At 42.9% G+C, this 23615-nt stretch overlaps 1 protein-coding gene across 1 annotated transcript; it reads right to left on the bottom strand.

The window, feature by feature from the left end:
• Positions 1 to 310: 310 nt before the first annotated feature.
• Positions 311 to 16501, bottom strand: LOC140728620 (general transcription factor II-I repeat domain-containing protein 2-like). Its single transcript, XM_073047622.1, has 2 exons — positions 15319 to 16501; positions 311 to 448 (listed from the first exon to the last, which is right to left on the bottom strand). The coding sequence occupies exons 1-2, from the start codon at positions 16492 to 16494 to the stop codon at positions 311 to 313; spliced, it is 1314 nt and encodes a 437-aa protein (XP_072903723.1). The 5' UTR covers positions 16495 to 16501.
• Between the last annotated feature and the right edge of the window lie 7114 nt (positions 16502 to 23615).

Below are 23615 nucleotides of genomic sequence, written 5' to 3' on the forward strand. Positions count from 1 at the left end.
AAAGTCAGCTGGTTCACATTAGATATATCTGGAGTAGAATCCAATGAAACAGAATAATACTTGTACTTCTTCACTTCACCGATAATGTGATCCAGTATGTTGGATCCAATCAGACTGATGAGTTCCTCACATGTTGTTTTAGGTAGGTATGATTTATGTCCCCTTCCTTTGTTTGTACGAACATTTATATGCTCTGCCAAAAAAGAGTCAAACTCGGCCGGTAATTCTAACAACCAAGTAATTTCCATTACGAGGAGAGCCAACACTACCGTGAAATGAAAGGCCTCGTTCTGCTAAAAACTTTACAACTTCAATTATTTGCTTTAGAAATGCTCCAATACTTTTGTTCAGTCTCCATTTCTTTCACAAGGTGGGAACCGATACATTTAGCGACGTGAAACTCACAGTCTAATCCGATCTTGTATGTTCCTGAGCTGGTTCGGACTACCTAAAATCAGGAAAAAAATGAGGAATCATGAACTGGGTCACATAAAACTGTTGAGTCACACATTGCCGCAGGCTCACCGCGGCGGCGCATCCTCCAGCGGCTTGGGAGAGTGGGAGATAGCGCAAAGATCACCACGACACAGCAGGGAGCCAACACACGCCTGCAACCACGCAGCATGCAGCTCCCCCGACATGAAAACAACGGCGTTGCCAGATCGTCGTGAGAATACGGTGAGAGATGCCGATTTCACCAGACTGCATTTAGCGCAGGGCCCTTGAAAATGCGGGGCCCGTAGCATGTGCTACTTTTGCTACTAGGTTAATCCGGCCCTGATCCAACCAAGACCTCAGCAGAGGAATCAGAATTAGTTTCAGGTTTATTATCACTGGCATGTGACGTGAAATTTGTTAACTTAGCAACAGCAGTTCAATGCAACACATAATCTAGCAGAGAGAGAGAGAGAAATAATAAGAAATAAAATAAAACATAATAATAAATAAACAAGTGGATCAAGACTCGGATCTGCCAATGACCGTGTGGTGTCTGCCCATGCATCAGTTTCCCCCTGTTAAACAAGGTCAAGCACAGGCGTTCTCTATTAAGCAAACTCACCCGACATGAGAATATGTGGATCCCAGATCAGTGTCTACATTCACCTGAGGACCCACCAATAGACAATGCCATAGGACAACATCATATTCGGCTCAAGTGATTACATTACTACTATTTCTACATCACAGGACATTAAACAACACAGCACAGAACAGGCCCTTTGGGCCATAACGTTGTGCCAACCTTTTAACCTACTCTAAGATCAATCTAACTCTTCTCTCCTACATAGCCCTCCATTTTCTTAAATGCCTCTAATGTATCTGTCTCTACCTGGCTATGCGTTCAATGCACCCACCACTCTCTGTGTAAAGAGCTTCTGTCTGCTCCCCCCGCCCACTTTCCCTTCATCCAATTACCTTAAAATTTCCCTCTATTATTAAACATTTTTGCCCTGAGAAAAAGTCTTTGGCTATCCACTCGGGGGGGGGGGGGGGGGGGAGTGTGTGTGTGTGTGTGTGTGTGTGTGTGTGTGTGTGTGTGTGTGTGTGTGTGTGTGTGTGTGTGTGTGTGTGTGTGTGTGTGTGTGTGTGTGTGTGTGTGTGTGTGTGTGTTTACATATGTGTGCAAGTGTGCGAGAGAATCTGTCCGTGTGTGAATGTGGAAATGTATCTATGTGTCAACGTGTGCGTCTTTGTGCGAGTGTGCCATGTGTATGAGTGTGCAGTTTGGCTGCCAAGTTTCCAACAGCGACTGTGTGAAATATGAAGCTGCTGAATGTAATCCTGAAGAAGGATCTTGGCCTGGAACATTGACTGTTTATTCATCTCCATAGATGCTGCCTGACCTGCTGAGTTCCTCCAGCATTTTGTGTGTGTTGCTCTGGATTTCCAGCATTTGCAGAATTTCTTGTGTTTATGTGTGTACTATGTTTAGGATATCCCAAGGCCATGCATACTTGCTGTTTAAATGTAAACTGCCAGTACTGCAGTCAGTAGGTAACGTAATGAGCTGGTGATTGAAATACCACAACATAACAGCATTGGTGAGAGTTTAAAACCAAACTACAGGCAATGGAATGAAGTCCTCAGAGGACTCTTGCCATAGAGGGAGTACAAAGAAGGTTCACCAGATTGATTCCTGGGATGGCAGGACTTTCATATGAAGAAAGACTGGATTGACTGGGCTTATACTCACTGGAATTTAGAAGATTGAGGGGGGATCTTATTGAAACGTATAAAATTCTAAAGGGATTGGACAGGTTAGATGCAGGAAGATTGTTTCCGATGTTGGGGAAGTCCAGAATGAGGGGTCACAGTTTAGGGATAAAGGGGAAGCCTTTTAGGACCGAGATGAGGAAAAACTTCTTCACACAGAGAGTGGTGAATCTGTGGAATTCTCTGCTACAGGAAACAGTTGAGGCTGGTTCATAGGCTATATTTAAGAGGGAGTTAGAAATGGCCCTTGTGGCTAAAGGGATCAGTGGGTATGGAGAGAAAGCAGGTACAGGGTTCTGAGTTGGATGATCAGCCATGATCATACTGAATGGCGGTGCAGGTTTGAAGGGCCGAATGGCCTACTCCTGCACCTATTTTCTATGTTTCTATGTTTCTATGACTGAGAAGTTTATCAATCCCCATAATTTACTCCTATTTGTTTAAAATATCATATTTGCTCTTCCCATAATTTTTACCTGATTAAAACTGAACTTTATGACCATGCTTTCTGTTTGCACTTTAAATTCACTAATATATATTTGACACTGAATCAAAGCTAAATCTAAGGAAAGCTTGCTTTGTTAGCTTCAATGGCTTAATTTGTCACATGTACATTGAAGCATACAGTGAAATGACTCATTTGTATCAAATCAACGAGAATTGTGCTGGGGCAGCCCACACTAATGTCGCCGCACTTCCGCCTCCAACATCGCATGCCCACAGCTCATTAACTCTAACCGTAAATCTTCGGAATGTGGGAGCTAACATCAATACAAGTACCACAGCAACATCAGAACCGGTCATGACAAAGCTTATCGAAAGCACAACTTGTGTCTGCTCAGGCACAAGCTGAAACCAGAGGAACTTTAAATTTTCCAGATTCTGTTTGGTGATATTAATATTTGAAAGGCAACATCGCACATTTAAACATTGTTTTCTTGCAAGCATTTGTAAGAAAACGATGGCTGAATCATTGGGGCTATTTAAACTGGAGGTTCACAGGTTCTTGAAAAGATAAATATTAGCTTTATTTGTCACATGTACATCAAAACTTTGTTTGTGCAAATGACCAATATGATCTGAGAATTGCATTGTATACAGCCCACAAGAGTCACCACACTTCCAGCATCAATATACCATGCCCACAAATCACTCAACCTAACTCGTATGTTTTTGGAATGTGGGAGGAAACCAGAGCACCTGGAGGAAACCCACGTGGTCGGAGGGAGGGGTATGGTGGAACATATAAACTGCTTACAGCCATTGATGGGAATCAAACCGTATTGGTGAATGCTGGTGCTGTAAAGGACTGTGCTAATGGTGCAAAGAGAATGAATGAGCTGATGGCTGTAATAATTAATTAGAATTAATTAGTAATGTTTCAAATATCTATATAAACAATAGGATTTTTTCTTAGATTAGATTTTGTCAGCACCCTTTATAATTATGATCTTATCTATGCTCTTGACTGCATTTTGCTGTCTAATTCCCATGTCCATATCCTGGTGGATTCCAAAGGTCCACGAGCATTATGTTCTTTTATATTCCCCGATTTGTCTTAGAGACACAGACTACAGTGCAGTTTCACACCAATTCTCAGGTCATTTCCCCATGTGTTCATTCTTCACCTCCGTTTGATCTCCTTCATGTGACAACACATCTGTGCAAATTCACATCTAAGGCTGGGTTATCGATGTTAAATGTTGAACTCTGCTTCCTTAATCTGATCACTCCACACATTTTAACTCTTTCAGTTTTCACTTCTAATCTGCACCAACACCTTTATTACTGCTTTTGTCACTGGAAAGAACACAGGACTTGGAGGTCTGGGCGATGAGCTTGGCAGAATTGAGTTATATCATGATTCCATTTTATTCCCCTTTTAAGATCATTCTAAGGATAAAGTATTTAGGGTGAGACAATAATGAAGCTGCAATTTCTTCATTTTAAAGTTCAAAGTAAATTTATTATCAAAAGTACATTATGTTACCATATACAACCCTGAGATTCATTTTCTTGCAAGTATACTCAAAAATCCAATGACCATAACAGAATCAATGAAAGACTGCACCAGATGGGTGTACAACTGGAATGCAGAAGACAACAAACAGTGTAAAAATAACAAAAAGAAATAATAACAACAAATAAATAAGCAATAAATATCGATATTATGAGACTGAAAAGTCCTTGAAAACTGAGTCCATTGGTTATGGGTACATTTCAGTGACGGGGCAAGTGAAGGTGAGTGAAGTTATCCCCTTTAGTTCAAGAGCATGATGGTTGAGGGTAATACCTGTTCCTCAACCTGGTGGTGTGAGAACTGAAGCCCCAGTATCTTCTTCCTGCAGCAGCAAGAAGAGAGTGTGACCTGGGTGGTGGAGATCCCTGATGATGGATGCAGCTTTTGTCGTGGTTTCTTGAAATAACCAGGAGATGCAGAAGATTATTTGAGAAGTCTAAGCCTTTATTTGCAAACAAAAGCTGAGACAATTAATGAACGCTGAGACACTAATTGCCCGCCGAGCCTAATACACAGTATTCTTTATCGTAATTTCTTATCTTAGTTTCATTAGCATACCCTTATCTCCTATCTCAGTTACATTAGCATACCCTATCCGCTTGCAACGCTTATCTCCAGCTTCTCGATTTGCCACCAATATTTCTGCTCAGTAGCCCATACTTGTTCTAGTCTACTCCCTGGAACACGTGTCCCCCTTGCCGGCCTTGACTGGTCCCCATACCATCACACCTACCGCCGTTATCTCTACATACTTACTTTCACTGTTAGCTACATTCTTAAGGCACTGATGCGTTCAATAGTACAGAGACAATACAGAGATTACATTCTGGCCAATAAATTGGATACATAGCAAATAGCAAACACAAGGCTGGTTACATAGTTTTGGTTACACAGCGAACAATGCAACTTTATTCTCCAATACTTTCCTGCGATAACTCTCTGTGTAGATGTAATCAATGGTTGGGAGGGCTTTACTGGTGACTGGCTGGGCCGTATCCACTATTTTTTGTAGGGTTTCCCAGTTTACTGCACATTTGAAAGACGTGCGGTTTGGTTTAGTGAGGTGTGAGCATGCTGCGTTGGTGCTGGAAACGTGACAATACTTGTGGGCTGCTCAGCATGATCCTTGCTGATTTGATGGGCACCACATCATCAGAGTTTACAATATACTCTCCCCATTCTTGCCAGCTCAGGTGAGTTTCAGGTGATTCTGTTAACATCTGATTGCACTGGCCGAAGTCAACACAAGCATGGCTTTACCGGGTTTGGCTTCTTCAATACAAATACCACAGCAAGATCAGAACCAGGCTTGAGAAAGCTTATCAAAAGCACATCTTGTGTCTGCTCAGGCACAAGCTGAGTCCAGAGGAACTTCACATTTTCCAGATTCTGTTTGGTGATATTAATATTTGAAAGGAAACATCTCACATTCAAACAGTGTTTTCTTTCAAGTACTTGACGGCCGAGTCATCGGTAATATTTAAAATGGAGGTTCATGGGCTCTTAAAATGAGAAAGATTAGCTTTATTTGTACATCGAAACAAGAAGTGAAGACATGTGCCACGTGTCAATGACCAATACAATCTGAGCATTGTGTTGTGAGCAGCCCACAAGGGTTGCTATGCTTCTGGCACCAGCACAGCATGCTCACAACTTACTAACCCTAACCCGTACGTCCTTAGAGTGTGGGAGGAAACCGGAGCACGTGGAGGAAACCCACACGGGGGAATGTACAAACTCCTTACAAACAGCGCAATCGAACCTCAGTCGGCAATCACTGGTGCTGTAATGTGTTACGCTAACCACAAAGCTACCATGGCACCCAGTTACCATGATTGAACATGCCGCCTAAATACCGTACCGTATTTTGGGGTCACAGGCACCAGAGAAGACTTGAGAGTCCGGGAATGCAGGTCTAACTTTGAGTTTACTTTAAGTGAGGCACACATGTATCATGAAGTAACGTGATGACATATGTAATTCACATATTTATACATATAACCCAGAATGAATTACTTAAACTAACAAGAATGCTTAGTCAAACACTATACATATACAAAGATCACTCAAATATTACTGAAAGTAATAATACACAACAGGTGGGAGAGCAGAAGGTCGGGGACAGAATGAAGGTGTGAGATCCACAAAGATCCTCCCTGGTGCTGTTATTAGCTATTTTGCTTACTGTAGTTTTGATCTCAGGAATTCTAGCAAAGGTGAATCACCTTTGCTTCTCCCGGGAAACCAATCCATTTCCAATCCAAATGCTTCACAGTATTTTCCAGTTTTCTTTTTTGAATTATCTGGACACTTTTCTTATGTTATTGAAACTGGATCAATATCATAGCCTATCCTTTAGTTTTGATGGAACTATTAGGAAGAATTTCCAGGGTTATTTGTTGAAAATGAAGCATTTACACCCAGAGGTCACTCTGATAAATACTTCCTTTACCTAATAAAGTACCCAGAGTATATGTTCATGGTCTTCTGCTGCTGTAGCCCATCCACTTCAAAGTCCGATGTGCCGTGCATTCAGAGATATTCTTCTGCACACAACTATTGTAACGTGTGGTTATTTGAGTTACAGTCATCTTTCTGTCAGCTTGAAACACTCTGGCCATTCAACTTCAACCTCTCTCATTAACAAAACATTTTCACCCACAGAATTACCACTTACTGGATGTTTTTCTTAAATTTTTCATACCATTCTCTGTAAACCCTAGAGAATGTTATGGTGAAAATCACAGGAGATCAGCAGCTTTTGAGATACTGAAATCACCCTGACTGGCACCAACAATTATTCCATGGTCAAATTCACTTAGATCATATTTCTTCCCCTTTCTGTTCTTTGGTCTGAACAACAACTGAACTCTTGACCATGTCTGCATGCTTTTATGCACTGAGTTGCTGCCACATTATTGGCTGATTAGATATTTGCATTAACGAGCAGGTGTACCTGATAAAGTGGCCACTGAGTGTCGATTTTGCGCTTGCTTTCACATGCTTTTGCTTTTTTTTGTCAGCTTCCTCAAATAACTATCACCTTTCCAAGGCCTCTTTAACTTCGAAAAATGCAGTGAAATTTGTTGTTTGCCTCAAATCAATGAGGATTGTGCTGGGGTGGCCGGTATGTGTTGCGTGCTTCCAGCGCCAACATAGCACGCCCGCAGCTTACTAGCTCCAGCTACGCATCTTCATAATGTGGTAGGAAACCAGAGGAGAGTGTGGACAAATTCCTTACTGACAGCAGCAGGAATTGAACCGGCACTGTAAAGCAATTGCACTAGATTCCATGCTATCGCACCCTCGGCCGCAGTGGTTTTGGCCACTCAACTCTCACAGTGTTCTTCTTCGTACGACCATCACTCTTACTAGGGTATAGGCCTCCGACAGCAGCTCACCAGAGTCCTCTGACCTGGGGTATTAGAAGGGTAATTGCCCTATGGCTTCCATTTTCACCACACAATTTCACGTGTCTTCTAGGTGAAGGTCGCTCCTCTCCCATGGATGAGGGTTGTGGAGCTACTGTTGGTGGTTCTTGTAGCTCTGAGTTTTTACAGGATGGGGTTGCAAGTCCCATGCCCATCCCTCCTCTCTGGGACGGTCCATGGCAGAGTATATCACAGTGTTGATAATGCTACAATTGTTCCAGATAACCATGACCGTGGTGGAGCCATTTTCCTGTTTCAAAGCCACTTCAGCTTCTGGTTTGATGACCTTTATTCAGATTGCAGCTAGATATCTGTTAAGGTGTTATCTGTGTCTCTGAGGTGCTAAATGTTTTAGTAGTGCATTTTCAACATCTGCAGCATTTTGGGGATGTCCATCATTTTCAAGCTAGTCCTCTCTTTCTCTTGTTCTTGTTTGCTTTCTGTTGGAATTACATGCATTTCAGGTGCAGTGGGCTCACGTGCAATCGTCTTTTAATGAGTCACAGATTGATTTCACGGGCGAGTTGAAATCTATAAACGTGTCCAAATGTGAGAGGTGCCGTTGTGTGGGGTGTGGCGAGTGAATTGTACACAATGGTACACAGTTTGAACTGGAGCAAGGTCAGAAGCGTTTAATGTATCCTGTACTTTAATCTGCAGCCTCACTCTTCCCACTCTCCCAGTTGTATCTTATGAGACGTCTGACTAAGCCATTGGCTCCTTGGCGTGCAACACCTTACAATTCCACATTTTTTTACCTGTTCAACCTGGTACTGGCTGGGGAACACAGACTTTAGAAATATGATAGGTGCAGATATCATTATCCAGAAGACAATCTCTCCTTATGTATCTTCATGCCTGCAACATGAATAGGTTCTGAATCAAGTATCATCCACCTTGCAGACGTTTATCACCCAAGTTGGTGCGGCCTTATGTTGATTTTATTATGGTTGTTATTCTACCTACCTATTGCCCGTTACACTGCTGGCATTGAGGGCAGCAATGAAGGTTCTCCATCTCTGGCAGTGTTCAGGGCTTCCTTCAGCATGTCAGTAGCTTCCTCTCGGTTTTCACTACTGTCACTCATGCAAGTCCCGGGTGGAGACTCAGGAATACCGTCACACTCTGATGTAGAGGGATCCTTCATTAATGTTTCTGTAACTGTTTTGTTTTACCTGTCAGTGTTGATTACCTTGAGCCAAACCCCCAAACCTGGAGGACCAGTGGACCACTCCTAGTCTGACCTCTAGCCCTTGACCTGTTTGGCATGGGTGACTGTGGTAAACCGTGTATACCTGTCTGGACACGCCCCTCTGCTCCTCCCACAGACCCCTGTATAAAGGCGATTGGAGGCACTGCTCCTCCCTCAGTCTCCAGGATGTTGTGTGGTGGTCTCTTGCTGCTAATCGTGGTCTCTTGCAGCTAATAAAAGCCTATTGTTCGCCTCCCGTCTCTGAGAGTTATTGATGGTGCATCAGCTCCCAACTATGATCTTCTTTCAGCCACATCACAGTGATGCCCACAATGTCATACTTGTCAATCTCTAACTGTGCCACAAGATTATCTACCTTATTCTGTATAGTGTGTGCATTTGAATATAACACCTTCTGTCCTATAGTTGTCACCCTTTTCAATACTCCATGCTTTCTTTGACTCGTTGCTCTGACTGCAATTTTGCCCTATCATCAGCCTGTGCATTCTCCTAGTCTTACTGCCCACTGCATCAACTTGTGTACCAGCTGCCCCATCCTCAGCCCTATCATTCCAGTTTCCATTCAAAGTTCAATGTAAATTTATTATCAAAGTACATCCATATCACCATATACAACCCTGAGATTCATTTCATGTGGGCATATTCAGTAAATCCATAACAGAATAGTAACCATAACAGAATTAATGAAAGACCACAGCAACTGGGCGGACATCCAGTGTGCAAAAGACAACAAACTGTGCAAATACAAAAAGAAATAAATACCGTAATAACAACAAATAAATAAGCAATAAATATTGATATCATGAGATTGAAGAGTCCTTGAAAACGGAGTCCATAGGTTGTGGGAACATTTCAGTGATGGGGCAAATGAAATTGAGTGAAGTTAGCCTCTTAGCTTCAAGAGCCTGGCGGTTGAGGGGTATTAACTGTTCCTGAACCTGGTAGTGTGAGTTCTGAGGCTCCTGTACCTTCCTCCTGATGTCAGCAGTGAGGAGAGAGCATGTTGTGGTTGGTGGGAGTCCCCAATGATGGATGCTGCTTTCCTGTGACAATGTTTTGTGTAGGTACGCTCTATGGTGTGAAGGGCTTTATCCTATCATTCCCCTGTCAGCTTAATTTAAACCCTCTCCAGCAGCTCTAGCAAATCTACCCACAAGGACATTAGTCCCTCTCAGGTTTTCTCACAGCCGGTAGTTCGCTTATGTGCTTAATCCTTCTTTGATCCAAAGGCTGCACTTCTTAGCGCTTGATGATAATAATAGCTTTTTATTACCATCTGTAGCTTTCCCAACACCCTCCCAAAACTGACAATGACTGACCACAGGTCACACAGTCTTCTGTTAAAGTGGAGAGCTAGCTCCAGTCAGTATACTAAACCGAAGTGGAGGCACAAGAGATTTCACAGATTAGACAAATGAATCCCCATGAATAGTTTTGATGCAATACATCAGCTATCCCTTTGCCTCCACAGATGCTGCTGGATACACTGTACCTCTATCGGTTTGTTTGTTTTTTTGGCACTATTTTGAAGCATGCAGGTGGAAATTCACAGAGGATGGGTTGATTTTTTTAAAGTTCATCGGGTGGTTTTGGGGACAGAGAGGGGAGTTAGGTTTCGAGATCAAGCCTCTGCTCTGCGTTTGATGATCAGCAACGTTCATGTGGTCAGATGTCGGGCCAGCAGACCGGAAGGCATCAGTGTGTTCTGGGGTCAGAGTTCTGCGCGGGCAGGAGGCACGAGTGGCGGTGGACCCCTAGGTATGTGAATCGGCAAGACCAGAGTTCGATGCCTGGAGTTCTGGACCTCATCCAGGCTCTTTATTCATTATTGTTGGCAAGCCCTGGCATGACACTGAAGGTCAAAGCCCGAATGTCGGGCAGAAGTTCAAGGTCAATGGCTGGAGATCTGAGTCTGGAATCTACAGGGTAACTCAAAAGCCCAATGTCTGCGAGTCCTTATCCACTGGTGTCTGGAAGCTGAAGACAGCCTGTCCTGGGGTTAAAGGACTGTGTATATGCGTGGGTGGGTGGGAGGGAGGAACAGTGAACGTTTTGCTGTTTTTGCTTTGTTCCTTGGTATGTTCTATCTTGTGTTCTGTGTTGTTCTTCCGAGAACGGTGTGCATGCTCTTCTGATGCTGGATTGATTGTTATGCTCTGTCCCCATTGCATCTTTGGGTGTGCTGGTTGTTAATGCAAACACTCTATTTTGGAGATTCAGAGTATATTTATTATCAAAGTATGTATGCAGCATACAATCCTGAGGCTCGTTTTCCCACAGACAGCCATGAAACAAAGGAAAACAGTTAAATTTGTTCAAAGAAAACATCAAACACCCAACGTGCAAAAAAAAAGGAACAAGTTGCGCAATGGAAAAAAATGAGTGAATAACACACAGAATATTAAATATTAAACCACAGGGTCCTTGAAACAGCCTAGGAATGTTCAGTTTAGTTCAGTTCAATTTAATGCTGTGTCATACTGTATGCCTTAATGTACATGTGATTAGCAAATCTGAATCTGGATCTGAAAACGTGTGGTGTGAGCTGGGGGGAGGGGGAGGATAAGATTTTTCATACTACTGCCCTCCGACACAACTGATCGACAGACAACACAATAGTCACAGCTCTACATATCATGCTTACATATCTGGAGAATAAGGATGCTTATGTGAGAATGCTGTTCTTGGACTACAGTTCAGCATTCAACGCCATAATTCACTCCAGGCTCAACAAGAAGCTCGGAGACCTCGGCCTTCATCCTGCCTTGTGCAATGGGATCTTGGACTTCCAGTCAGACCACCGGCAGGCTGTTAAAGTGGGCTCCCTCACCTCCACCCCTCTGACTCTCTAACACAGGAGCCCCTCAGGGCTGTGTACTAAGTCCCCTCCCTGTATACCCATGACTGTGTCAGCACCCACAGCTCTAATCTGCCAATTAAGTTTGCCAACAACACTACATTGATGGCCTAATCATAAACAATAACGAGGTGGCTTATAGGGAAGAAGTCATCTCTCTGACACAGTGGTGTCAAGAAAACGACCTCTCCCTCAATGTTGCAAAAACAAAGGAGCTGGTTGTGGATACAGGAGGAATGGAGACAGGCTAACCCCTGTTGACATCAATGGATCTGGGGTTGAGAGGGCAAACAGCTTCAAATTCCTCAGCATCCACATCACCGAGGAACTCACGTGGTCTGTATACACCAGCTGTGTAGTGAAAAAGGCACAACAGCGCCTCTTTCACCTCAGGCAGTTGAGGAAGTTTGGTATGGGCCCCCAAATCCTAAGAACTTTCTACAGGGGCACAATTGAGAGCATCCTGACTGGCTGCATCACTGCCTAGTATGGGAACTGTACCTCCCTTAATCGCAGGATTCTGCAGAGAGTGGTGCAGACAGTCCAGTGCATCTGTAGTTGTGAACTTCCCATGATTCAGGACATTTACAAAGACAGTTGTGAGAAAAGGGCCTGAAGGATCACTGGGGACCCAAGTCATCCCAACCACAATCTATTTCAGTTGCTGCCATCCAGGAAACGGTACCGCAGCGTAAAAGCCAGGACCAACAGGCTCTGGGACAGCTTCAGGCCATCAGACTGAAGAACTCACGCTGTTTTGAGTGTACTCTATGTTACATTGACTGTTCTATTTATTATAAATTACTATGATTACACATTGCACATTTAGACAGAGATGTAAAGATTTTTACTCCTCATGTATATGAAGGATGTAAGAAACAAAGTCAATTCACTCATTAAGTGAATTAGTGGTCTTTAGTGTTTGTTATTTGTTAAGTGGGGTTGGGCTTGGGGGGAGGACAATTCATGAAACACCCTTGGAGCAAATACTTGAATGAACTGCTAAACAGTGCCAGGCTCGAGGTGTGTGAATAATTCATAGCTGTTTGAACCGGTACTTTGGTGTCCATGACTTCAGCACCCAGGTAATAATATAAGACCAGAAGATATAGGAGGAGAAGTAGGCCATTCAGCCCATTGAGTCTGGTCCACTATTCAATCATGGCTAATCTAATTCTTCCAGTCATCCCCACTCCCCTGCCCTCTCCCCATACCCTTTGATGTCCTGGCTAATCAAGAACCTATCTATCTCTGCCTTAAATACACCCAATGACTTGACCTCCACAGCCGCTCGTGGCAACAAATTCTACAGATTTACCACCCTCTGACTAAAGTAATTTCTTTACATCTCTGTTCTAAATGGACGTCCTTCAATCCTGAAGTCATGCCCTCTTGTTCTAGACTCCCCTACCATGCAAAACAACTTTGGTATATCTAATCTGTTCAGGCCTTTTAACATTCAGAATGTTTGTATGAGATCCCCCCTCATTCCCCTAAACTCTAGGGAATACAACCCAAGAGCTGCCAGATGTTCCTCATACAGTAACTCTTTCATTCCTGGAATCATTCTCGTGAATCTTCTCTGAATCCTCTCCAATGTCAATATATCCTTTCTAAAATAAAGAGCTCAAAATTGCACACAATACTCTAAGTGAGGTCTCACGAGTGCCTTATAGAGCCTCAACATCACATCCCTGTTCTTATATTCTATACCTCTAGAAATGAATGCCAACATTGCATTCACCTTCTTCACCACCGACTCAACCTGGAGGTTAACCTTTAGGGTATCCTTCAGAAGGACTCCCAAGGCCCTTTGAATCTCTGCATTTTGAATTCTCTCCCCATCTAAATAATAGTCTGCCTGTTTATTTCTTCCACCAAAGTGCATGACCATACACTTTCTAACATTGTATTTCATTTGCCACTTCTTTGCCCATTCCCCTAAACTATCTAAGTCTATCTGCAGGCTCTCTGTTTCCTCAATATTACCTACTCCTCTACCTATCTTTGTATCATAGGCAAATTTAGCAACAAATCCATTAATTCTATAGTCCACATCATTGACATACATCATAAAAAGCAGTGTTTCCAACACTGACCCCAATCGTGTGGAACTCCAATCATAACTGGCAGCCAGTCTGAATAGGACCCTTTATTTCCACTCTCTGTTTTCTGCTGACCAGCCAAAGCTCCACGCATGTTAGTAACTCCCCTGTAATTCCATGGGCTCTTATCTTGTTAAACAGCCTCATGTGCGGATGCATTGGTAATCATTTTCCAATGTTCCTTAGATTCACGATCAGTTCCTGAGGATTGGAGAATGGCTAATGTTATCCCACTTTTTAAGAAAGGAGGGAGGGAGAAAACAGAGAACTATTGTCCTGTCAGCCTAACATCAGTAGTGGGGAAGATGCTAGAGTCCATTATTAAAGATGAAATAGTGGCATATCTAGATAGCAGTGATAGGATTGGGCTGAGCCAGCATGGATTTACCAAGGGCAAATCATGCTTGACTAATCTATTGGAGTTTTTTGAGGATGTAACCAGGAAGTTAGACAAGGGAGATCCAGTGGATGTAGTGTACCTCGATTTTCAGAAGGCATCTGATAAGGTCCCACATAGGAGATTGGTGGGTAAAATCAGAGCTCATGGCATTGGGGGGAAGATATTGACATGGATAGAAAACTGGTTGGCAGATAGAAAGCAAAGGGTAGCGGTGAATGGGTGTTTCTCGGAATGGCAGGTGGTGACTAGTGGGGTGCCACAGGGCTCGGTATTGGGACCACAGCTGTTTACGATTTACGTCAACGATTTAGATGAAGGCATTGAGAATAACATCAGCAAGTTTGCTGATGATACTAAGCTGGGTGGCAGTGTGACATGTGATGAGGATGTTAGGAGAATTCAGGGTGACGTGGATAGGCTGGGTGAGTGGGCAGATACTTGGCAGATGACGTTTAATGTGAATAAGTGTGAGGTTATCCACTTTGGGAGTAAGAACAGGAAGGCAGATTATTATCTGAATGGTGTAGAGTAGGGGTGTCAAACTCAAATACACAGTGGGCCAAAATTTAAAAATGGGTACAAGTCGAGGGCCGGACTGGTTCAGCGTTTATTGCAAAACTTATTGAAATGAATTTATTACACATATTAACCTGGAACTAACAAAGCTTAGGTTATTGCCTACAAAAACAACATTGAACATTAAATAAATAAAAAATCAGTTGCATTTATTTCCTATGGCTTTATCTGCAGCTTTTCCGGAGTAATTTCTAATGAAAACATTTTTCCACAGGCCAACACTCTGTGATTCACACTAGTCTAAGCCAGATACTTGGCATCTCATCTTGGATGCAAGTTCATCAATGTTTGGAGTCAGGCTCTGAGCTGAGGAAATCCTCAGAATTGAGTGAAGGTGTTCATCAGAAAGACGACTCCTGTGTGATGTTTTGTTTATCTTCATCAAAGAGAACAGTTGTTCACACAGATACGTGCTGCCAAACATAGAGAGCATTTGAGCAGCTTGGGCACGCAGCTGGGGCATTGTGTCGGGAATGAAACGTAGAAACTGTGCAGCGCCCACTGAGCCATACTTTGCCTTGAGTGTGTCACTACATTGGAGTTCAATCAGCTCCATTTGTATGTTGGTTGGTGCGCTTTCCACGTCAGCTGCAAATGGATTACTGAGCAGTTCAAACCTGCTTTTTTGGGCTTCAAAGTCGGCAAATCGCCGTGTGAAGTCGGCACCAAGTATGCTAAGTTTTTCAGCAAATTTTGCACGTGGGAACACTGCAGTAGAAACCTGCTCTTTCATAGTTTGGCAACACGGAAAATGGCTCAAGTTTTCTTGCTGCATCTGCGTCTCCCACAGGCGCAGCTTGGTTTTAAAAGCCCTCACTGCAGCATACATGTCTGTGATCACATGACCCCGCCCCTGAAGCTGCAGGTTGAGCGCATTGAGATGGCTCGTGATGTCACACAGAAACGCCATTTCACAAAGCAACTTTTTATCCTGGAGCTCTGTTGTGTCTTTCCCTTTGCTTTCCATGAACTGACAGATCTCCTCACGCAACTCGAAACATCTTTTCAGCACTTTTCCTTGGCTTAACCATCGCACCTCTGTGTGATAGGGCAAATCATTATATTCTGAACCCAACTCCTCCAGAAACGACTTGAACTCGCGGTGATTCAAACCTTTGGCTCTTATGAAGTTAACTGCTCGTGTTATGGTGCTCATTATATGTTCCATTTTCAAGGCTTTGCCACACAACGATTCCTGGTGTATGATGCAGTGATAAGCTGTCAGCTCACCTGCGCCATTTTCCTCCCGCATCTTCTCCCGGATCCTGCCCACCAATCCACTCTTTTGACCGCACATCGCGGGCGCTCCATCTGTCGTCAGTCCCACAAGTTTATCCCAAGGCAGCCTCATTATATTTACACATCTGGATACCTCTTCAAAGAGATCTTTTCCAGTAGTTGTGCCATGCATTGATCTTAATCCCAAAAGTTCCTCTGTTACACACAGACTTGAGTCCACTCCACGAATGAAAATTGACAATTGGGCAGTATCAGAAGTGTCCCTGCTCTCATCCACAGCAAGGGAATATGCGATGAAATCTCTTCCCTTCCCCACCAGCTGTTGTTGTAGATTGGTGGCAAGCTCACGCACACGGTCAGCAACGGTGTTTCTGCTCAGGCTCACATTTGAAAATGCTTGCCTTTTATCTGGGCACACGACGTCGCAAACTTTCATCATGCAGTTTTTAACAAATTCTCCCTCGGTAAAGGGCCGGGCTGATTTAGCGATCTCTGCTGCCACAATACAACTAGCCTTTACAGCAGCCTCACTTTGTGTTTTGGCTTTTGTGAACATAGCCTGCTGTGACGCCAGACTTCTTTTCAACTCTTCTACCTTCTGGAGCTTCTGTTTCTTGTCCAGATGCTTGTATTTGTCGTGGTGCTTCATTTCATAGTGTTGTCTTCCGTTATATTCTTTAATTACAGCCACACCGTCTCCGCACACAAGACAAACAGGTTTGCCCTTTATATCTGCGAACATATACTCTGCCTCCCTCCTGCCTTGAAAACCCCTGTTTTCAAAGTCCACCTTTCGTTCAGCCATTTTTGAGGTGAGGGATAGCTGAAAGTTGACCACACGTGACTAGCGCCATAAGGATGCTGATGAGAGAGTAAGGCAAGCGCGAGCAATGCATTGGCAGTGCATTGTGGGATTTGTAGTATTAGTGGTGCATGCAATATATCGGCGGGCCAGCTCTAATAGAAAAAAAAATTATTCATTAATGATATTCAGGAAATAAACCAGGGAAACCGAATAAACACTAAAAACCCTGAAAACCTGGTACCTGAATAAACTCAGCATTAGCCATATCACACGCTATAGGCGCTTCGATTACTGGGGCCAGCTTTAATAGTAATTAGATATTATCTCGCGGGCCAAAGATAATTCCACCGCGGGCCGGATTTGGCCCGCGGGTCTTGAGTTTGACATATATGGTGTAGAGTTAGGTAAAGGAGAAATACAAAGAGATCTAGGAGTCCTTGTTCATCAGTCACTGAAGGTGAATGAGCAAGTGCAGCAGGCAGTGAAGAAGGCTAATGGAATGTTGGCCTTTATTACAAAGGGAATTGAGTACAAAAGCAAGGAAATCCTTTTGCATTTGTACAGGGCCCTGGTGAGACCACACCTGGAGTATTGTGTACAGTTTTGGTCTCCAGGGTTAAGGAAGGACATCCTGGCTGTAGAGGAAGTGCAGCGTAGATTCACAAGGTTAATTCCTGGGATGTCTGGACTGTCTTACGCAGAGAGATTAGAGAGACTGGGCTTGTACACGCTGGAATTAAGGAGATTGAGAGGGGATCTGATTGCAACATATAAGATTATTAAGGGATTGGACAAGAAAGAGGCAGGAAATATGTTCCAGATGCTGGGAGAGTCCAGTACCAGAGGGCATGGTTTGAGAATAAGGGGTAGGTCATTTAGGACAGAGTTAAGGAAAAACTTCTTCTCCCAGAGAGTTGTGGGGGTCTGGAATGCACTGCCTCAGAAGGCAGTGGAGGCCAATTCTCTGGATGCTTTCAAGAAGGAGCTAGATAGGTATCTTATGGATAGGGGAATCAAGGGATATGGGGACAAGGCAGGAACAGGGTATTGATAGTAGATGATCAGCCATGATCTCAGAATGGCGGTGCAGGCTCAAAGGGCCGAATGGTCTACTTCTGCACCTATTGTCTATTGTCTATTATCTTGTCAAAGGCCTTCTGAAAATCCAAGTACGCCACATCTACGGTATCTCCTTCGTCTACCCTGCTTGTAATTTCCTCAAAGCAATTGCAGTAGGTTAGTCAGGCAGGATTTTCCTTTCGGGAAACCATGTTGGCTTTGGCCTAGCTTGTCATGTGCCTCCAGGTATTCTGTAATCTCATCCCTAACAATTGATTCCAACAACTTCCCAACCACTGATGTCAGGCTAACAGGCCTATAGTTTCCTTTCAGCTGCCTCCCGCTCTTCTTAAATAGCAGAGTAACATTTGCAATTTTCCAGTCATCCGGTACAATGCCAGAATCTATTGATTCTTGAAAGATCAGTGTTAATGCCTCCACAATCTCTCCAGCTACTTCTTTCAGAACCTGAGGGTGCATTCCATCAGGTCCAGGAGATTTATCCACCCTCAGACCATTAAGCTTCCTGAGCACCTTCTCAGTCGTAATTTTCACTGCACAAACTTCACTTTCCTGACACTCTTGAATGTTCGGTATACTGCAGATGTCTTCCACTGTGAAGACTGATGCAAAATATGCATTCAGTTCCTCTGCCATCTCTGTGTCTCTCATTACCATATCTCCAGCATCATTTTCTATTGGTCCTATGTCTACCCTCAACTCTCTTTTACCCTTTATATAATTAAAAAGGCTTTTAATTATATAAAAGCAGCAATATGTTGCTGCTTGTTGAGTTAGCTGTTTTCCAGACCTGTCAGACTTCATGAGTGGTTATCTCCAGCTGGTGAATGAGCTGCCATAGAAAATAGTGGGGATAATTAGACCATAAGACCATACGATAAAGAGCAGAATGAGGCCATTTGGCCCATCAATTCTGCTCTGCTATTTCATCATGGCTGATCCAATTTTCCTCTCAGCCCTAATCTTCTGCCTTCTCCCTGTATCCTTTCATCTCCTGACCAATCAAGAATCTATCAACCTCTGTCTTAAACATATATAAAGACTTGGTCTCCACAGTTGCCTGTAGCAAAGAATTCCAAGGATTCAGCACTCTCTGGCTACAGAAATTCCTTCTCATCTCTGTTCTAAAGATACATATGGAATTTGCATTCAAGGACTGTGCCTACTGTATCTCACTATTGGAAACATCCTCTCCACGCCCAATCTATCTAGGCTCTTCAATATTCATTAGGTTTTAATGAGATTTCCCTCCACTCTTCTAAAGTCCAGCAAGTACAGGCCCAGAGCCATGAAACACTCCACCCTTTCATTTTGCAGGATCATTCTTGGAAACTTCTTCTGGACTCTCTCCAATTCCAGCACATTATTTTTTCGATAAGGGGCTCAAAACTACTCACCACACTCCATATGTGGTTACACTAAGGCTAAAATGACCTGTGGTAGATCGCCCCACCATGGGATTCATCGTTTCTATATCAGTTTCCGCAGAGTAAAACATACAAGCACTTTCGATCCCTGCGCAAGCAACGAACCCACCCACATTTCTGACCCCAGTTCCCCTGACACCAACCCTGTTCCATACGCTGACCATTGATACATCACTCCTTTCCAGCACATGACATCAAATGCAATCCAAATGATCAAGTGTCTATCACTGGACACCACAGGACAGGGCTCTGGAGGAACTCTTCAGTGGTACGAGACTGACCATGCAGGTGTGCGGACCTGCAAATAGTAAGTCAGTAGATAACAAAGTCATCACATATTACACCTATATCGCATTGCACCCTGTGCAAATTAGCCAAATGACCCCTCAAGACCTTGCACAAAGTTGGCTCAGGATCCCAACAAAGTATCACTTGGAATAAAGAGAAGTAGAAAGACAGGAACAAGCCATCCAGTTTACGATGCTGACTATGATGCCAATCCAAACTAATTTCATCTGCCTGCACATATTCCATATAGCTGCATTCTCTGTCTCTTTGTATGCCTGACTAAACGTCTCTTAAAAACTGATTGCATCTGCTTCTATCATTTCCCCTGGCAACATGTTCCAGGTACCTACCATTCTCTGCATTAAAAAAAAATCTCCTTTAGACATTCCCTTCTCACGTTAACGATTTGCCCTCTCGTTTTTCTCATTTGCATCCTGGTAGAATCTGATTATCTACCCTCTCTGTGCCTTTTCTGATTTTATACCTCTATTACATTGCCCCTTAGTCTCTGACACTCCAGAGAAAACAGCCCAAGTTCATCCAGCTTCAGGACCAGTTCTAAAGTGAGGAGGTATTTCACTCTGCTTCGCCTTAAGACTCGGAATCGGAATCGCAGGAAGTTATGGATTAACAAATCCCTGGGAATAAGCAATTAAGTGGGAGATGCGTGTCATTTCAGGGTATGGATATAAGTTCAAAGTTCAAATTTCAAAGTAAGTTTATTATCAAAGTACATATACTGTATGTCACCTCTACAACCCAAAGATTCATTTTCTTGTGGGCATACTCAATAAATCCAAGTAATACTACAGAGGCAATAGAAGAATGCTCCCAACAGGATGGACAAGCAAACAGTGTGCAGAAAACAACAAACAGTGCAACAAGAGGAAAACATGAAATACCGTCATAGTGTCATAGAAAAGTACAGCACAGACACAGGCTCTTTTGCTAATGTAGTCCATGTCAAAACCAATCAAACTGCCTACTCCCATTGACCTGCACCAGGACCATAGCCCTTAATACCCCTACCATCCACGTACCTATCCAAACTTTGCTTAAATGTTGAAATCAAGCTCTCATGCACCACCTGTGCTGGCAGCTCATTCCACAGTCTCACAACCCTCTGAGTGAAGAAGTTACCCCTCATGTTCCCCTTAAACTTTTTACCTTTCACCTTAACCATGACCTCTAGTTATAGTTGCACCCAACCTCAGAGGAAAAAGCTTGATTTCATTTACCCCATCTATACCCCTCAATTTTATATACCTCTATCAAATCTCCTCTCAATCTTCTAAGGAATAAAGTCCTAACCGACTCAAACTTTCCTTATAACTTAGTTCCTCCAGAACTGACAACATCCTTGTAGATTTCCTCTGTACTTTTTCAACCTTATTTACATCTTTCCTGTAGGTAGGTGACCAAAACTGCACTCAATACTCCAAATTAGGCCTCACTGATGTCTTATACAACTTCAACATAACATCTCATCTCCTGCACTCAATACATTGATTTATGAAGGCCAATGTGCCAAAAGCTTTCTTTACGACCCTATTGACCTGTGATGCCACTTTTAATGAACTATGGACCTATATTCCCAGATCCCTTTGTTCGAACACACTCCTCAGGACTCTACCTCTCACTGCGTAAGACCTACCCTGGTTGGTCCTACCAAAGTTCAAAACCTTGCGCTTGTCTGCATTAAATTCCATCTGCCATTTCTTCAGCCCAGTTTTCCAGCTGATTCAGATCCCTCTGCAGGCCATGATAGCCTTCTTTGCTGTCCACTGGACCCCCAATCTTGGTGCCAGCCACAAATTTGCTGATCCAGTAAGTCACATTATCATTCAGATTATTGATATAAATGACAAACATCAGTGGACCCAGCACCGATGCCTGTGGCAATCCTCTAGTCACAGGCCCCCAGTCAGAGAGGATCTACTACCACTCTCTGATTTCTTCCACAAAGCCAATGCCTAGTTCAATTTACTACTTCATCTTGAATGCCAAGCAACTGAACCCTTTTGACCAACATTCCTTGCGGGACCTTGTCAAATGCCTTGCTAAAGCCCATGTAGACAACATCCACTGCTTTGCCTTCATCCACTTTCCTGTTAACTTTCTCAAAAAGTTCTATAAGACTGGTTAGCCATGCTAACTATCTTTAATCAGTCCATGTCTATCCAAAATGCTTATATATATACCAATAACTTTCTCACAACTGGTGTCAAACTCACCGGCCTATAATTTCCTGGTTTATATTTAGAGTCTTAAACAACAGAACAACATTGGCTACCCTCCAACCCTCTAATAAATTTATCAAAAATTAACAAACTAACAAAAAATTATCAACAATACATAATAAAAGACCAACAAATTCAAGACAATAAATGCAGAAAATGCCAAAAGAAACCAGAAACAATCCAATACAAACTCATAAAAGACACCATATTTTACTATAAATACAAGCCTAATCTAGCTTTAGAGCCTGAGTCCTACAAATTATATTTCGATCGATCCATTATTACAGATATGGCAATCTATAATAACTGTCCAGGTATAATATTACAGTATGGACAATCAAGAACAATTTACTTAATAGATATAGCCATTCCAAACACATAATGACATACTGAAATAAATGTGAAAAAATCAGAACTCTGCCGAATTAAAAGAGGAAATTGGAAGACAATAGAACATGAATGGAGTATATGTTGTCCCAATAATAATATCTAGAATTGGTATCATCCCAAAGTCACTACACAATAGCATTAAACAACTAGGCCTACACAGCAATATTTATGTACATCTCCAGAAAGCCACAATACAAAACACCACTAGAATAGTCCAAAAGCTCCTGGCAATTGAGAAATGAGTGTGCTTGGCTATTCCCACACTTCAGGTTTTACCAGCTTGAGCTGACAGGAAAGAAAAGCAATATATATTGAGAACATGAGATGACCAGACATAAGAAATGGCAGTTATACCATTCAGATCAAATATTTTTCAGATACAAAAAGTTCAAAGTTTGAAATGAATTTATTATCCTAGTTCATGTGTGTCGCCGTATACAATCAACTTGCAAAGGACAACAAACTGCAAATACGAAAGAGAGAAAAAACAATAGAAATGGCTAAGCCAGATGTCAGGTTACCACAACAAGCTGAAATCCATTTATATTTAAATTATCCTGTTGCATCTGTAATATATACTCATGAATATGATACTTCTGTACCAGTTATGAATTTGTATGCTTGGCTTTTGGAGTGGTACAGCTGCAGGGATCTGTTTTCCTAGTCAATTAAGCATTGTGCTCTTTTGAACATAAAGCCACACTTAGCTTTTGATGTGCATGCTCAAATACAGTGGAATGGTAAACAACAGCTGTGCACAGATGTACTTATTGTGTAGTCATGTCGCAAGACTTTGTTAACAAAAAGCCTCCAGACAAAGAGGATAAAGAGAGGGGAAGATGTTTGATCAGGACCAGAAGAGGAGGACGACGTCACTTTCAGAAGATCAGGCTGAGGTTTTCAGCAGTGTCTTGAAGGAGTTGGCCTGTGGGATAAAGCATGAACCAGACAAAAGCTTCTACTTACACCAGAGATTCTACAGATACTGGATGGAGCTGAGGTGCTCGTCTAGGTTGGGTCTCATCAATGCAGAAGCGGCCATGTCGGGGCCTCCGGAAGCAGTAGACAACATCACCAGATTCACAAATGAGTTCTTGCCTCACCTGGAAGGACTGTTTGGGTCAGGGAGGAAGGGAATGGGCAGGTGTAGCAGGGATAAGTGCCAGGAAGGGAATTAGTGGGGAAGGACAAATGGACAAGGGAAGTATCCCTACAGAAGTTGGAGAGTGAGGTAGGGGGAGGGTATAGAAGTGTTTTGTGGTAGGGTCCCATTAAAGATGGTGGAGGTTGCGGAAAATGATGTGCTTGATGCTCATAAGGTGGTAGGTCT

The sequence above is a fragment of the Hemitrygon akajei genome, chromosome 5 (assembly GCF_048418815.1).
Source record: "Hemitrygon akajei chromosome 5, sHemAka1.3, whole genome shotgun sequence".
Taxonomy (NCBI): domain Eukaryota; kingdom Metazoa; phylum Chordata; class Chondrichthyes; order Myliobatiformes; family Dasyatidae; genus Hemitrygon; species Hemitrygon akajei.

Coding starts and splice junctions, on each gene's coding strand:
- LOC140728620 (XM_073047622.1), bottom strand. CDS start 16,494: ATGATGAAAGTTTGCGACGTCGTGTGCCCAGATAAAAGGCAAGCATTT. Junction 449..15,318: donor TCAAGGCAAAGTATGGCTCA/GTGGGCGCTGCA, acceptor TCCTGATTTTAG/GTAGTCCGAACCAGCTCAGG.